Below are 18155 nucleotides of genomic sequence, written 5' to 3' on the forward strand. Positions count from 1 at the left end.
GTAAACAAGTGTATATTCGTGACATATATACCGGTAAGCATGCATTCAATGTGTACTGCCAAGGACATACATTGCAACAGATTGACTAAGCAGACAATAATTGATCCGATTACAATCAAAATATAATGGGGACTAATATGAGGCTGAACCCGTTTAGTTGCAGAATGCAGCTATTTTTCATTCTTTTTCTCATTGAATTTTGCCAGGCTTAAATAGTGTTGTATTGTCATTTTTTTCATGACCTACGAGAAATAAACTATTACTATTACTAATATAATATAATATATTATATCATACCAGTACATTGATGGCGCAAATACATCGATCTAATTGGTCGAGACGCAAAAGAACCATGGTATATTGGCGATATAACACGGATGGCATACGCGCCAGCTTTCAGCTTGAGCAAAACGCCTGTTCAACGCCTGAATTTCAATATACTGTTATGATATAATAGCAATTAGTCACACCCAGCGACGGTATACCACTCGATTTTGACCAGTTCACTTCATATATGCACTCGCTATCGCTCGTGCATATAAATTGTGAACTGGTCAAAATCTTGTGGTATACCGTCGCTGGGTGTGCTTTATTGCTTAAATATATCATGATGCATATTACTCACACAGAGAAGAATACTCGTGTTCCATGGTCTACCGAAGTGTATTTCAAGTGTTACTGATTTAGGGTCACCGCTTTCCATTTATTGAAGGACGATAATATGGAGATCATCAAAAACTTGAATATTTAGACAGGGGAACATCCAAAAAATATTATGTATGTTTATGTAATTCAATCTGATTATATTTGCAGTATGTAATGTTAGATTATTATCTTGGAGTCTGAAGGATTTTGCAATGTTCCTCACAAACCCAAACAATTCTTTCGCCATGTGCTACAGGAATAAGGTCGCCAAATTTACGATCTTCATCGTTTTTCCCAAGAAGCCTTTGAAATTCCCGTCGACTAAGACTATCTGTACTTATCTCTAACTCTTTCATAGATTCATCATGGGATTCATTTCGTACTTCGTTCAATGCAGGATACTGGCTTCCAAAATCATTTATGGATTCTGAAAGCATTGTATTAGCCACTGTTGCGACATCGGATATGGTTGCTGCTGTCACTGTTTGGCCAGGAATGAAACTCAACAAACGGCTAGCCTTCCGGATGATTTTCAGTACCCTACAGATGTGTTTGCCATACCTTTTAATAAAGCCTTTCACATTGCGGATTCGATATCCAGGAGAATCTATGAAGTGCAGTGATCCAGGACATTCGCAAAGTAAGTGAACAGCATAGCCATCATAGGGATGTGACAAAACCTTGTGTGCCAATTGTGCTAATGCTGACATGGCATCGATGTTTACAGGTAAAATAATGAAACGGCTCGGGCAATACATATCATTATGCACATCAAGAGTTGCACTGTAGAAATCCGTTCTCTCAACTCCAGTCCACAGTAACAAATCATCCCTACTACTAAAGTTGTGATCATGAAACTTTGAACAATAATGAGATTCGCCACTCGTCATAATTGTCCCGATATCATCTTTGCGCAGCTTAACGCAGTGGGGACACGCCAGTGTATCGGCGATATTCATGTCGACATTGTCGTACAAATGGTTCTTGCTAACATCGGTAACAGTTTATTTAAGTTGGTTTAAGATACAACAAGCCTGTGGTCCCCTGGCACTGATTAGGATGCTGTTGCTGTGGTAAAGCATCTCAAATCGAATATGATGTGCAATATTAGCAGAGGCACTGCTTGCATTGCTGCATTCAGCACAATGAGGCACGGTTTCATGGCACCGGAAGACGATGTTGTTTCTTGTGTATTTCGGTTTTATCCCCTGTAAGAATTTCATTTCCTTGTTCACTGCAACTATCAAATCGATGAAAAATAAAGGTGGAAGAAAACCGAATGTGCACAACAGGCTAGCTTGTTTCTGTCCAGGTTTCGGATGAGGAAACCAATCTTCGCGACTAGGCTGGCCAACTGGTAGCTTGCAAGGAAACAAATATTGCTGCTCTGATTCAGGGACGGAAACTTGATTTTGTGTTTCATTATGAGGAAAACAAACGCGCATCAATACAAACACTTCCAAAAGCGCATCGTGATGCTTAGTATCGATATCTTTCCAAGCTTTCTTCAGGTTCTGCATGTTTAATATTCCATTACTATCTATGTATTCTTCAGTACTTCCGTCTTCCCTATAATATGATATCAACGTCTGCAAGATATTAGCTAACCACTGAGCATCGAGCACGACGACGCCATCCTTGGAACCATTCCTTGATTTTGACCTATCTAAAACAATGTTCCCTTGACTACACAGAAAGCTTGTTACATTCTGTATTGCCTTCTGGTTTTCTATTCCAGAGTCGATTGCGATAGTTTCATACTCATGATACGATATCAACGGATTTGTACGTTTCAAACCTTCGGATTTAAGCTTTCCTCGAAGTAGATACCACCTTTCTGGTATGTCCGGATTTGATAACTTTATAGTGTCGACGCTTACTTTTGTCAATTGTCTTTTAACTTGCTGCATGCTTTTGTTTTAACTGAAACATATAAATATGGGTTTTGGGAACTTTTACAGGAAACCTCAAAATATCCGAGAATATGAGGGAATGATACAATGGCCCTGTCTTCAGAATCAGTTTCACCGTCATTTTCAGGATTCGTGAACAACAACGTAGCCTGCCAATCCATGAAGGTCACTTTGTCTACCTAATTGTTCTGTGTTTTTACAAACAAGACACTTTCCATCGAGACGTTTCGTATAATGCAAAAGATGCTGTTTTCTCACTTCGCACATTTCCTCTCGAAACCTTAGCCATATGGAAGAGAGCATACCCTTGTTTAACGTCGGTGCATGGGTGCCGACCAGCAGAACGGCGGAATTTGGCGCGTAAGAGAATATTGTCTGGAGCCACAATTTAACTCTGCCAATCTGGTGTAAGGAGAAGTGTTTGCTACAGATGTGCCTATGGAAAATTTACTGAGATCAAACACAACAAGGAAAACACTGTCATCTGTAATGAACAATGAATGTGATTCAAGGAAATCGACATCTCCTGCAAAGTCAAAGATCGTTAACCTTAAAGACTTCTTATCCAAGAATAATTCAGAAACTGTGATGCCATCTGTTTTCTGAACTTTTTGTTTTTTATCTCCAGTCAGTGCTTTTACAAGACTTGTTTTCCCAACGCCTTCATGGCCTGCAAGTATCACCTTCACATTGTCATTAGGTATGGTCTTTGAATCTAAAAATTCCTTCAGATAACCAATAATGGCATCCTTACCACCCTCTATGATATCAAGAGGTATATTCAGAGCAGGGTTACTTTGAATATTCAAATCTTTGCAATCAGTAAGTTTACACAATGATGGCGGCATTCTTCGTATGGAATTGTTACTCACGTCTAACACTTCTAATCCAGAAATCGAACCAATGTCTTCCTGCAGCGCAGTCAAATCATGTCATTCAGGAAAAGTTGTTTTACACCGTCACAGGCAAGGTGGTTATAGTTTGTTTTGGTTTCGCGAGAAGCTTGAGTATGCTTTTGAATCCGGACAGTGCAGTGACTGATAATAAGAATTTTGAGTGACCAAGACAACTTGATAGACCATGGTACACTTACATTGTTATCAACGCACTGAAATACTCTAGAAGATTGCAAAAGCCATGACATAACTTTTTACGGATCAAATGATTTAATACAGATCAAATGTAAGGCATGAGATACCTTTATCTTTTTCACATTCTTCATATCTATGTCAAATAAAAGAATTGAACTTATTTCATACTTCTGAAGTAATTTATTCAACACCGACAGTGCTTTGTTGTCACTTAAAATCACAACAGACGCTGTGTAGCCTTGTTTGTACCATGATTCCAATGTGCTTGATGCTTCGTCGCATATCTCAACGGATGCAGGAGCCACTTCAGGTGAGTCAACTAAAAGCCTTGCAAGTTTGAGTCCACTCTTCTTAAAAAAATTCTATTGGGAAGTAAAAAATAAACAAACAATACAAATGTTTACAAAATATATATTGCAAAACAATTGCTTCAGTCTCTAGACTAGTACGGAATGTAACGAGAATTTAGTTAAACTCGGTAACTTCATGCAGGCTGGTACAGTAAACTCACATTTAAAGTAAACTCACATTTTCCTACATAGGTTGCCTTTATTTCAGCAATTTTTTTTACACAGATTGTGAAAATAAAATAATTGCAGATACATTTAGGGTATTAAGACATAATCCGAGAAAAACATTTTCTCATAAAGTGACTGCGAAAAGTAAAATCCTTGTCGATTGTCGGCAATTAATGTGATTAGCTCAGAGTTTGTTATTCCCCAACCTGCGTAAGACAATAAGATTACATGCTCCAGAAATGATTGCAGAAATACTTAGAGAGTGAAAATCAAAATTCCGACATGCTTCTCCAAAAGTGACAGAACGTATAAAATACTCTCTGTGTAATCGAAATATGCCGTAGTAGTGGCATGAGTGTTAGTCTTTATCAACATTGTAGACGAATGTCTTTATGAAACGTTTGCAGAATAATGTAGGTAAACCTTCCGAAATGACATTGCTATGACCCTTATATAGCCCCGTCAATACCATCATGTCAACGCTTTACAAAAAATATAAAGTATTTCACCGTCCTTAAGTCGGTAATGCTCCGAAGATAAGATTCGGTTACTCCTCATTTTCATCAGTGTTTGCAGCTGATGTGGCGCCTCGGGTAAGGCGTTTGCAGAGGATTAAATATTAGACGAGTTGCCATTTCAACAGATGCTGCACACTCGGACAGTGCTGTCTCACCACGCGCTCACTATCTCTTCAGAGGTTTACCGTGCCTTGCTGTGCAAACTGTGGAATGTTTATTTAAGAGCTTGTCCCAAAAAGGACAATAAATTCAAGAGTAACTATGATATAACACAACGGGGTAGACCTTAATTTTTCTGTATTTGCATACCGAAATAACCCGTGAATTCCCTTTAGCCCTTTAGTCTTCTTTTACATCAGCAACATCGTAGCGTTGGTGAAGGGCGACGGCCTTTCGATTGTTTACATTGTTTACAAGTAGTTCGGGAATAGTCCAATACTGATGACGTTGATTGTTAACATCTCGACGTTTGTCGTACAATATTACGGTCGACCTTATACAAAACGTCACTAACATTGCAGGATTTTGGCATGGTTATATGATAAATTACACTGATCATATACCCATGCCCATATCGCTTCATCCTAGTGACGTTTACCGTAAAATATCAGCCGTGATATTTCACGGTAAACATCGAGATTTGCACGATAAACGCCATCGGTTTTGGAGTGTTCCCAAACTACATTTGTAATTTGATGGATGGTAAACAACGTAAACAAACAAAATTGCTGCCGCTCTCCGCCTGCGAAGCGATGTCGACGAAATAAAAATTCGAAGGTCGTTCGAGGAACACGTATTTTTCGGGTTGCTAAATACGGAGATAACACGTTGAGTCTTGTAATGTTTTCAAAATGGTTTTCTGATAAAGTTCTTGTATTTTTTTAAACAAGCTCTAGCAAACATTCTGCCGTTCGATGGCAGGGTCTACCTTCGAACAGGTAGCAAATGCATGGCGTGAGAGCGATGTAGACGCGCGACGCCTGTTGACATGGTAACTCTCAGTGTAAACAAACAAAATGGCAGCCCCTCTCCGTGCCGTACGACGATCTAACGCGATCGAAATCAGAAGAGATTTAAAGCAAAGGACAGGTTTTGATCAGTTACAATTGTAATAGCATATTGCACCTTAAAACGTTTCCCCTGTATCTTTATTTTTTGGGTTCATTGAGATATGGAGGACTTGCAGCGATGTCGCATGCGATGTTGACTTTTTTCATATAGTTTATGAATGACTGCTCATACAAATATTTCGATATTTATGCGCAAGGCGTAATAAAGTAAAGCCTCAAAATTTAAGGTTTTTCGTAAGTATTAGAAAAATTCTGGGCATAGGTATGGTAAATAGGTTATTACCCTATATCGCCTGTTCCCTACGTTGTATCGGCGTTCCTGTCATTTGTGCTGTGTCAGACACTCGGTTTCGTCTCGTTTCTGGCGTAGCACAATGACACTCATGCTGATACGACGCAGGAATAGGTGATATTGGGTAAAACCTCTAAATATCTAGTACACTAATGAACACATTGTCTATAATTTAAAATCTAGCCTTTATGCACGTTTTAACTTTGTGCTTCAAAAGTTTTACAAATCTAATGTCCTACGTGGACATTAATGTTTTAGGTTTATTGATAAGTAATGTGTGTGACATGTATTCTACACACATGATTTGACTACGCCGAAAAGTTAAGGAATTATGGGCGTCATCGAGACAATATCATGTTACGAAAGACAAACATAATAATACTTTGCTTTGCATTGACGCTTGCGCAGCTTTTCAGGATCAGAACATAAAAAGAACTATCAGAATCTGCTGCAAAGCCAAACCTTAACTCTTACAAATATTTATTTACAAAATTTGTTTCATGGATACAATATGTTCACACATTATGTATATGACATACTGAAAGAATGAAGTGCTAAACAAAAAACATCCTATTGCTGTTATTAGAAAAAAAAAATTTCTTCCTCATTCTGTTGGTAAAAGCACAGGGTAAAAGAGTCAGTCACCTGGGGTGGGGGATAGGTGGGGCTCTTTTTGCAGTGGTTTAGTTTCTTTTATAAATTTTGATAATGATATTTCAAAAACGATTTTGACTCCAAACCGTCTGACTGCTTTCTGTATTACCTACAAGTATTTATCTCCCCTCCAACCTGTGTACATACCATTTTAATTATTCTGCAAACGTTGCCGACTTGCTAATCGGCTGTCCGTATCAGCGGCTTAATTGATTAAGTCAACACCACCGCCGTCCCACACGCAGTAAAATAAGAGAAGGGGTGAAGATCACAGACATAGTGTGCGATGTCGCCCGTAAAACTAGTGGACGCTTAAAATATTTACGAGTTCATAAATAAAGAGGAAGGTACACTTTTCAATATTCGCATAAATGGAAGGGAAATGGGCTCGCCGGTAACAAATGCATTATGCTTAACTACCGTCGCCACTGCTGTGCATTTGACAGGCACCTTTGGGCGACAATTGACATTCAAATGTTTTAGGGAAAGGGTCGACCAGGGATACTTAGCCGTCAAATGATCATAACATAGATAGCTCTTCTATGATGTGGTAAGTAAGAAACTAAAAGAAAACCCTTCATGGTTTGTCCGACTCGGGCCGGCCAAAAGTCCGTACAACTACAAAAAGAAGGCTTTCAGCGACGAAACTGTTATGAAACGTGAACACGGTTAGTTAGTAGGGACCTTTCCATTTCCATATCTTAAACAATAGTGGAGAAGGATACAAAAATAAGATAATTGCATTTTAAACTTCATATTTGCATACAAATGTCATGGAAGTTACCTCCATGGAAATGAGGGTTTATAAAGCAAATCAAAATGTTGGCTCCAGACGTGCGTTCAGTCGTCGCGAAAGTCCTACACCAGCTAATATTTTAAGTGCGGAATAACGACTGTCTTATTTAGGGTATCCGTTGCAGGCTGTGCCAACATTTTCAAGCGGCACTCTGCACAAATGCTCATCACAGCTGCAATCGTGTAGATTATTTCAAAAGTGTACGTTTTCTGGTACAATTAGCGCCCAAGTTATCCGTCAAAAATAGGACATAACCTCACTGTACCACCTCTGAATGTTGCGACGGTTAGCCCGTACGGTACAGAATGAGACAAATTAGGTTTTAGTATGCCAAAAAAAAGCCAGAACAAGTATTGTTCGTAAGTGAATTTACGAACAAATGTTCTTTTTCTTTTGTTTTGAACCCTTGACCCGTTTTCTGTGTCTGCAGCATGCAGCAGGTACGTTTTACAAGTAAAGTGTTCGAGTTGCATGTAAATGAAATGAAATGTTGATGAACAGAATGCGTATGTTATCGTTGGATGCTGTATGCGTGACACAGGCGCCTTTTGGCTGGGTTGGGTAGTCTGCTAGATAGATCGACTTTCTGCTAGATCTATCGATCTACACGCCACTGCAACCTAAATATCCCAAAGTGTGACACAGAAAAGCTCCATTTACACACAATCGGGTTTTCAACTACCCGTGCACTCATGCAAAACATTCAGAACGTCACTCCCATATACCTAGTTGGCTTAAAATAATTAACAATCTTCTCGACAATCACGCTGATAAAGGTATTACTCGCATCTTCTTGAAGAAATGGCCGTGTTTGAGGTCAAACGTAGTGAAACACGACCTCGATAGATCGAGCAGAAACTCAGTCGGTCCGGCAGACTACCCAGCTAAATGGCGATTCTTGTGCATGTGTTATCAATGTACACTAGTACAGAAATCTGCGAGAAATGGACACTTTCTCGCTTTTTTGCGAGAAGTATGCAAGACATGTGTTTTCTCGCATTCGTCCAGCGAGATCTGTTTTCTAACCCAGCTTGTGCGAAAATGGAATTCTTGCAATCAACTGGCAAGAAATTAGTTAGTGGATTGATGGCAAGAATTCGATTTCTGGCAGGTGCAGAGAGAGAAAACTAGTTTCTCGCTGACTGATTGCGAGAAAACAAAATTATCGCATGTTAACTGCGAGATAGTATGAATTCTCGCAAACTTCTCGCAAAAAAAGTGAAGTGTTCATTTCTCGCTAATTTCTCACAAATTTTTGTACTAGTGTTTATCCAAACTTATAAAAAATGCTCGGCCTCGGGCGTTGAAATTTCGACAGACAAGTTGATATAATATAATGGCAATTATCCCCGCCGCAGTCAGGTAAACACTCGATTTTGGTACAATTCGCTCCATATAGCACTCGCCTATCAGATTGTGCTATATGTCGCCCATTGTACCTCAATCTTGTGTACACCCGCCTGCGGCGGGGGTTATTGCTTAATTAACCTGGCAATTATATTTTTTAAAGGGCGTATTAATCTTGTATACGGTCAATTGAAGGTAGTGTGGGCTGACGGGTTTTGGTTTACTTTCGAACTCAAACACAGATAAAAAAAAATCGCGTGGCAGGTTTCAAAACATACCGCGTATTCGTAAACAAGCAAGTTCGAATTTTCATTAGCGCAGAGAGCTACATCAAACAGACTATTGACGAAGATATATATGTCAACCTTTTATCAAATAATGATAAACATGACAAATACCTTTATTGAGATGTCAGCTCGTGTTCGAGTAAGTAGAAGTATGAGGATACGCATACAGTTGATCTGTTCCTGGAGTTCCTGAAAAAATCGTGTTAAAATTTTACCTCAGTTTGCATACAGACAAAAGAGATCATACTCGTATGTTAGTCCGATTTAACAAGCAATTCTCAAACAGTATTTATTTTATGCGGAGTCCCTCAGGTAACGACACAGAAATAAAGTTACGCATTGCTCTAACTCTCACTAAAAATGAAATATAGATAAGAACTAAAGAGTTAGAGTTAAGAATCTGAAATGCTACAAGAGTTTGAAAGTACTTAAATGTCATTAATATGGATGAAACACTAAGATTTGACATACAACTAACTTACCATATCCTTAACGGAGTCTTTGTAATATTCTACTACACAATCCAAAGGCGTGCGTCCCAACTGCAATAAAATATTTCGAAATTGGTTTTTGAAAGGTTGTAAATGGAAGGGCTGTTCAACAGACAGACCGCTGCTTAGGACATTGCATATAAAGATTAACTATATGAACTTGCGCACGGTAAGTTTGCGATTCAAAGGTATCAACAGCAATGCTTAAAAGTAACATGTAACATGACAGACATAAAAGCAACTTGTATCATCGGCGTTTAGACTATATTTTGTCACTGTTAGGCGTCTATTCTGGGATAAACATTGTCTCGGTGTGTACAGATATTCATCGATCTACAAGCATAATCACTTGCCATACAAATGGTATTTATTTTCTTAATAAAATTCAAAACCCTGTTATATTTCTTGCAACTGCTGCATTGCTAATGGAAAATTTCCATATTTTTGTTTACAGATGTATAACGATTGCTTTCTTTTATGAATATTTTTTCTATTGCGATAAACACAAGGCTTGGCACCTAACAGATGTTAGTTTTAATAAAACATTGTACAACTGCATGACTAGCATGTCAATTCAAACACAAAATAACTATCAAGCTAGATAAGCAATAGATGTCTTGTTGTTGTAAAACCATCGTTGTAATGTACACTTCCATCAAAAGATGCATTCGCCCGACTCTCTCGAATGCCAGGACCTCAGCCATTCTTTGGACTGTATATTGACAAAAAGCATGTTTGGATATTTTGCTTTCGAAAATTCGCCATGCATTGTTCGTTTACATGCTATAACCAACTGTGTTGCCATCGACAATTCAAGATATATGAGAATTTTAGTAAGAGAATGCGCATCCAGTCTAAAATGTATTTGCGCAGGTCTGCTTGATCCTGAGAGGCTTAGCAAGGGTGCAGTTCAAGCAAGAAGGAATCATACTTAGGATATGATAGACATCGATGAATATGGCTGACACATTGCAAAATGCCTAAGATTTTCACAGCATGTGTAAAAAAATGACATGACCATACTTTCATAAACAATTAGGAAGATTCACCTGATATCTTTGCGACTTTAATATTTTGATTTCGTAACATATCTGTTATATCTGATATTTGCTGTAGTATTAAATCGGGAGTTTAACCAAGAAAGAACAAATGGACCAATGAAACGGTCTGATACACAAAGCGCTTAGGTAACATTTACTAGTAGTGGCTTTTGGATTGGGTATGGTAATCTCCGTGATCATTTCTTGCGCACGTTTTCAGGACAATTTTGATCTATAAATTCATAACATTGGACATTTATTAATTTTCAATTTTTAACCAGTCGATTTTCCGATTATTGCCCTATCCGCCAGTATGAAATGTAAATAAAGGTTTAATACTTCCCTGATAGTGAATATTAGGCTGTTTGTATAACATTGTTTATCATATACCTCGCGAAACGTTCCTAGGTAACGCTTTGGGGGGAAAAACACCCTCACATTTGTGTAATAATTTGCTGTACCACGCCTATTAGGCACGCTTTCCCCAAATACGGGCAAGCACGAGCATTTCAGAACGAGCTCCATTCTTGTTACTATGCACACTGCTATCAGCAAACGTTCCACTCGTAAACAAAAGTAGCGTGAGATTCGACGTCTCCTCCGTTCGGGCGACAGTGCAGTTAGCAAAATCCGGTGATATTTCTCAAGGTTTTTATATTAAACACCAGTGTTACCTTCGTACGCTTTCGAAGATGTCTGCGTTTTTGAAGACTTTGAAAGTGAACTAAATGTTAATTAGATAGAGTGCGATCATGCAATAGATAAGCTGAATTCTTAGCCGTCAGCCCAGCTTCAAGTACATGGTCATATCTAGCGAAATCCTCATAAACATAAATAAGGCACAATATTTCGTTCAACCGAGCTTTTTGCTGATAATCGCATATTACTTCCGATTTAGTGTGATTTACTATAAGTTACGCCATGCTGTTCTTCTTACACATCGTTTCACGCCTCATTCTTTCTTGGTATACGTACGCTGCTCTATATTCTACAAGTAAACTAATGACGTCATTATGCGGCCATCGCTTTTCCGAAAAAACTACAAAAATGGCACTGTGATAAAGGTTTCAAGAAATCGCGTGCAATTCTATCTGAAAATATTTGCATAATATTTCTTATAACATATTTATCATACCGTAAGGTACATGACAAGACATTTACGGCCCTGATACGGATTTTGCTAAGCTAGGTCGTACAGCGTACGGAACTTGGCACGCTCAGGCCCTTCTGCCGTACAACCTCGTTCCGAAAAACCCGTATCGGGGCCATTAAGATGTTACCCTGTCTTCCTAATATGTGTCGCCATTTTGTTAACCAACACGTGTGCAAAAGTTAGATTTGACACAGCAACATTCAGTTTGGTGACAGTGTTAAAGAGGTTAAGGGGTTGAATGTGACAAATATTTGGATTTTGCTGCAACTATGTTATATTTCAAAAGCTCATTTACTTCTTTTTGCCTTCTGCTAGCAATTGTAAACAATTAATAACATTGATGTGACATTGCGTACTAGACTGATCACCCATGATATCCACATGTTGCTAAGGGATGATGATATTATGAATTAATTAGCATTTGTATAGATAACCTGTGGACATATAATATACCTTTACTTGTACTGACACAAAATGGTCCAACCCTGACAGTACTTAACTTCTGAATACAAGAACTAAACGTACAGTTGTAAATTTTCAAGACTGGAAGGGAAGCAGTTCTCTGTTTATAAAACTCACTGGTAGTTCTGCAATGGAACTCGGGGAAATAAAACTAACAACAGACTGTGGATTCCCAGCCAATCGTCATACAACTTGACCTTTTGAAAAGTAATCGCCTCGTATTGAAAATGAACCACTGACACGGCTTTTTACACATAAAGCAGAGTGAAAGCAAAGTCTGAGCTGCAAATATGAGCTCTTTCATGCGCACTTATTAACTATTTTAATTTGTTAATGTTAATTGGTATTATCGGCCACTGGCCCTATATATAATTCATGAAAATAAATGAAAAGTGGTAACAGACAAAATTTGGAAAAGGAAAATTACTTGCGGGCAATCACTTATATCGTAAAGCAGTGTTAATTTGAAAAGTCTTGTCACACTGTAAAAATGCATGTGTGACTAAATACTCGCTTACCTTGTTCTTTATGTCTGCTGATGCTTTGTATTCTAACAGTAATTTGATAGTCTTTTCGTTCCTCACATCTGCTGCAATGAGCAATGGTGCGTTGCCATCCTGCAGGGATGTGAATATATATGTAATTTGATTATGTATAAAGGCTTGCAGACTGGTGCTTTTTACTGGTATAATGAATAGTTTAGGCTCAATTGCTTTATTGGGTAATGTAAAATGCACACCTAGAAACAAATATTCTGTCACAATTAACGCTGGCCAAAATGCTTGATATACACCAATATCTACACATATATACTTATTCTGTACATGTGTTAAATACGTAAAGTATACGCGAACGTATACTAATAATATGCAAAAGTACAGTGTGCACTTGTGTGCCAAAAAATAACGTATTCAAATGTTCCACATACAAAGATATACATAACGTAAGCAATAAATATTGTGTTCCATATACGTCAATATACGTAAATATACTGATCGCATACCAAGCATTTTGTCCAGTGTATAAGTGAACAGAATCCGTGACATTTTGCGGCATATCGATATTTCAACAATAGCCTGATTTTCTACTTGATTCGATTCTCACATTCATTTCTTCCATTCCGTATCTATACTGATAAGTCGATATAATAAATAATGATAAACATATAAAACGCTCTTGAACGTCGTGCATTTCAATTCCTAAAACAAATCTTGTTTCATTGTTCCTGTAGCATTCGCAGTATGTGAGGTACAGTTTGCGGTCATTCGATTATCACAATATGAAACCCCATAATCAAAATAAAAAAGTAATCTTGAGTTTTTTCATTCACATTTCACATTTCTAAGTTTGCTATAGACCGATTGTTCATTACTTAAATCAGATCATTTCTTGAAAATAACGAAATGACCGGAAGTAATTTGATTGTGAAGTAGACAAGATTAATGCTATCATCATTTTCATGTCAGAAACCCCCGTAGATGCATTCTGCATAAAAACATAGCCACAACATATTCCTATGGCGACAGATGTACGCAAGAATTAACGTATCATCACTGAAATTTGCTACTTTGCCAGCTCAAGTCTTTACTCTCATCTCTGCTGCCATGTCTTCTGTTATGATATAGAACTACTCTGATCATTGTTGTAGAAACACACCATAGCTGACAAAAGCCAGACAGTCTAACTTAAACAGGGCGACCCTATGTACAGTTCCTATCATAAGTCTGTTTATTTCTGCCCGCCACTTCTTGGGGAGCAGCCATCTTGTTTTATGCACGTTTGTTAGTGTTTGTGTTTATGTGGCTACAACTCATTAAATAAGTGTACCGTACACCACATCACTTCAGCCTGAGTCAAAAACATAATCGTCTGATTTGATTGACAAGATACTTTTACCTTGGGTCCGTACTACTTTCACCAGCAAAGATTATTGCAAAATGTTCAAAGGACGCAAAGAATTGGTTGGAAAACGGAAAGAGGGCAGTGCCCACGGTTCCGTATCCTCCAGAATCCACTAGAATATAATTTGGTGGATTCTGACATTATACAGCAGAATCAAGAAGAAAATCCATTGCTATCAAGTGTAGAGAATAAAGAAGTAGGATACACAATGTATTCTGCCGGTATCAAATGAAATCGTCTAATCTATTTAGGGGCCTTAAAGCCGCACTTTTCAATCCCAGGTTCTCGCAGTAGTGGAGTTCTCCTCCCAGTCAAACACAAGGCCAGTACGATGTTTGATTTCTATAACATTAATTACACAAATTGATCTCAACCTTTTGGCACCTTTTGTGAATCCTGCAAACAGAGCTTATACAACCGTTTGGTTTACTATCGGTTCAAATCGCCAACGGTCATTGATTCCCAAGCATCAACGCTCGAATTTTCTAAAAAACGTCTTCCAGTCACATTAGAATTTGAATATAACCACAGATTTCGATCGGCAGCAGCTTCGCGCTGACCGCTTTGGCAGTCTGTCAGCGTTTTTGCGGTCGGAAAAAACTAAAAAGTGGCATTTTCTGGAGCGTGTGCCCTCGTGCTGCCTGTTTGATGTCCACTTACACAATGAACACTGCCATGGGTTGGCGCCCTTTTAAAGGGAGGCTCCGCCTTTAAGTTTTTCCGCCTAGGGTGAAAGGGCATTGGATTATTTTATGCCAACGTCAAAAAGTGGCAATCCCCCATCCCACATTTATATATATATATATATATATATATATATATATATATATATATATATATATATAAGATAGATAGGTAAATAGATAGATAGAAAGATAGTAAGAGAGAGAAGAGAGATAGAAACATAGATACATAGATATAGATAGATAGATACTTAGATATATACATGGACAGAATTTTTGGATATATTTTAAACATACAGCCATTCTGTGCTTTAATAAAATTTTGGTCATGTCAGTTGTAAGTTAGGAATTTCAAAAATTCAATATTTTGACCTGATTTACGACTGTAAGTTAAAAGTAAAAAAGTGTCGCATATGCAATCTAAACTGTGCTGGACCCTTTCCCCAATTTAAAAATTATACATGCATGCACATGTCTTTCAAAACCGAATGTAAAGTATAGTGTCAAAGGCGAATCACTACTGTGACTTCCCCACTCAACGAACATAACGTACATAAACGTAGCTCAGTCCAATAACTTTTCCTCAGAAAACAGATCATCAGTCAGAACAATGAACAGACGTCGTCAGCGTCGAATCTGAACCTCACACTGGTGATGTGTTGCAAGAGTGTTTAAATGCAAACTCCAGGAGTTCAATCGATGCCAAGACCATTTCTTTCTGATTTTGGTCTTCTGCATGATGAATTTAAAACATCTGGGTCTCCATTATATCCAATGAGATACGCACTGCACCAAACGAGTCGACCAACTCTGCCAAAACGGGTTACGTGATTGGTCCATTTACGATTTTAAACGGCTGGCGAAATCGCCGGAAAAAATTGCTTTCTTTTTGATCGCACATGCATTTTACATGTTGAACATGAGAGCCCCATTCATGTCCTTCCCAACTGGTATAGATTTTTACTCATTTGCGGTGAAACGGTCATTTTATGTAAGGTAGGAAAAATTATATCAAAGGCCATGTCATGGCATGGGCGGCCATTAAGTCACATCCCTTATGGAATTATTGTGATGAGAAGCCAGGCACTGCCATCGCACATTGAATATGTTGCACGAGCTGGTTAGTCAATTATTTAAATCTTTTCCCAATATTCTGTTGTCCCTTGCACTCACACACATACATTACCCTGCATCGAGCATTTTACCCCTCTGAGATGATACAAAAAAGTTATATTGTACAATTCAACCATTGTAATTGTTATGTTCGTACTTTCTATTGTAGAAAACACCTGAAGAAGCTCTAAATTTAGAGCAAAACGTTGTGTTTGAGGTATAATAAATACGTTTGGAACCTAACAACCAGGTGTGGTAGTGTGTCGGCCCAAGTTTCTTATCGATATATATATATATATATATATATATATATATATATATATATATATATATATATATATATATATATATATATATATATATATATATATATATATATTGTTTGTTGTTTATTCTGTTTGTTGTATGCTTGTTATTTATTCAATGTTGTATGATATTGTATGTGTGTTTGTTAATTTATCTAGTTGTTTATGTTTGTAAGTATATTTGTTTATTATGTTTATATATTTTTTCTTTGTTCGTGTATATATTTTTTTGTTTGTTTGTAAGCTTGTTTTTTTCTTGGCTCTCTTGTGGTCTCAGACATGTAGAATGGCGATACAGCCATTGGCATTGGTTTGGCCATGCAACGTTTCAATATGTACATGTTTGTAGAGAGTTTGCGCTCGAAATTGACCATAAGCTGCTAGAGTGCAAACTTTCGCAGCCATCTGCCCGGATCGAAAGATGGGTACTGCGTTTACAGGTGTTCACATTATCAGTTGTCTACAGATCCGGGAAAACAAATATCGCAGATGCATCGTCTAGACTTAACTCAAGAGAGGTGACAATGATTATGTTAAAGCTGTTGCAGAAAATAGCGTACCTGTTGCCCTGACATCCAAGGAGATAGGAAGATAGAGAGAGCATCAGCCGATGATCCAGAACTAAACTGTATCAAGAATTGTGTGAGAACAGGAGATTTAAGAGACTGTAGTGTAGACTGTAGTGGACAGGCATACCTACATGTGAAACACGTGTCATGCACAGTAAGAGAAATACTCTTACGAGACAACATGATCATATATAAATCCACAATCGGTGTAAAGTCATGTATTGGAATTAGCACATGAGGGGCACCAAGGAATAAGTAAGATGAAAAACAGACTAAGAACGAACGTTTGGTGACCTAAAATAGACAGAGATGCCGAGCGAATATGCCGAGCTTGTCGTAGTTGTCAAGCAGTCAGTCAGTACTCACTGCCAGAACCAATGTCCTGAGTAATGCAGCAAAGTGAGCTGTGGCAGGATTTGCTAGATCCGTTGCCTTCAGGAGAAGACATAATAGTCATCATCAACTACTACAGCAGATATTATGAAGTGGCTATACTGCGGTCAATGGGTGCATGCACAGAGGCCCTCTCTTGAATCTATAATAGAGCTGCTTGCAAAGCGTGATATGTCAGTCAGGCATGGGTGCATGAACATCCATCGGGACCAAGGGATTATAGAACAGTCCAATCGGAGTTGGCTGATGGGCTCTTTAGGCACCAGTATGCTAAAGAGATGCAGCTTCCTCTGAAGTGTGGTCTTCCTTGTTGGAAGCCTGGCTACATGCCATCATTACAGCTTTGAACTCGGAAGCAACATGGTTGACCAGCAAAATGCCTTCTGAGGCTATAAAGGCTAGAACGTTGACAGAAAAACCCTTTGTTTGCACATCATTCTGTTGGTATTCAACAGCAAAAACTCCCTTTGAAGTTGGCCTCTGTTACGGTAACTTGCCTGGTGAGCCAGATGGGTGGTGGTCGCCGGGCGCAAATCCAATCTGATCCTTGACAAGCTTGGGCACTCGATGACCATGCCTGACGAGCATGTGCTGTACTTTTGCAGGATTGGCCACCATGGGGATTTGTCTGCGAGGAACTTCTGGTAGTGCACCCTGATACCTAACTGCAATCAGCTGGGGATCCTCAGTCATTGCGAGCTGCTACCCCTCTGTTTCTGTTACACTTTGGACAGGCTAAAATCATGTTGTTAATCGAGGAGCCCCTGGTGCTGTCTAGCTGGTCGACACTTAACTACTTGTTGTCCTTTGGCTGGTAGGCCCAGAGGAGCTTAATACTGCAGGTAGCACTGTGGTTATTTAGGGCCTCCTTTGGATTCAAGACGTGAATGACCTTCAGGTCAAACTTTCATCA

General features: G+C 38.5%; 1 protein-coding gene across 1 annotated transcript in view; it reads right to left on the reverse strand.

The window, feature by feature from the left end:
• Nucleotides 1-556: 556 nt before the first annotated feature.
• Nucleotides 557-18155, reverse strand: part of LOC139127607 (ankyrin repeat, PH and SEC7 domain containing protein secG-like) — a 70351-nt gene continuing 52752 nt past the window's right edge. The window contains exons 11-14 of the mRNA XM_070693519.1: nucleotides 12796-12894; nucleotides 9614-9673; nucleotides 9243-9320; nucleotides 557-4011 (exon numbers count right to left, since the gene is read on the reverse strand). Coding sequence (XP_070549620.1) covers nucleotides 3709-4011; nucleotides 9243-9320; nucleotides 9614-9673; nucleotides 12796-12894 — 540 coding nt within the window. The 3' untranslated portion in view covers nucleotides 557-3708. The remainder of the gene's footprint in view (nucleotides 4012-9242; nucleotides 9321-9613; nucleotides 9674-12795; nucleotides 12895-18155) is intronic.

Source organism: Ptychodera flava, unplaced genomic scaffold (assembly GCF_041260155.1).
Source record: "Ptychodera flava strain L36383 unplaced genomic scaffold, AS_Pfla_20210202 Scaffold_33__1_contigs__length_2856901_pilon, whole genome shotgun sequence".
Taxonomy (NCBI): Eukaryota; Metazoa; Hemichordata; class Enteropneusta; family Ptychoderidae; genus Ptychodera; species Ptychodera flava.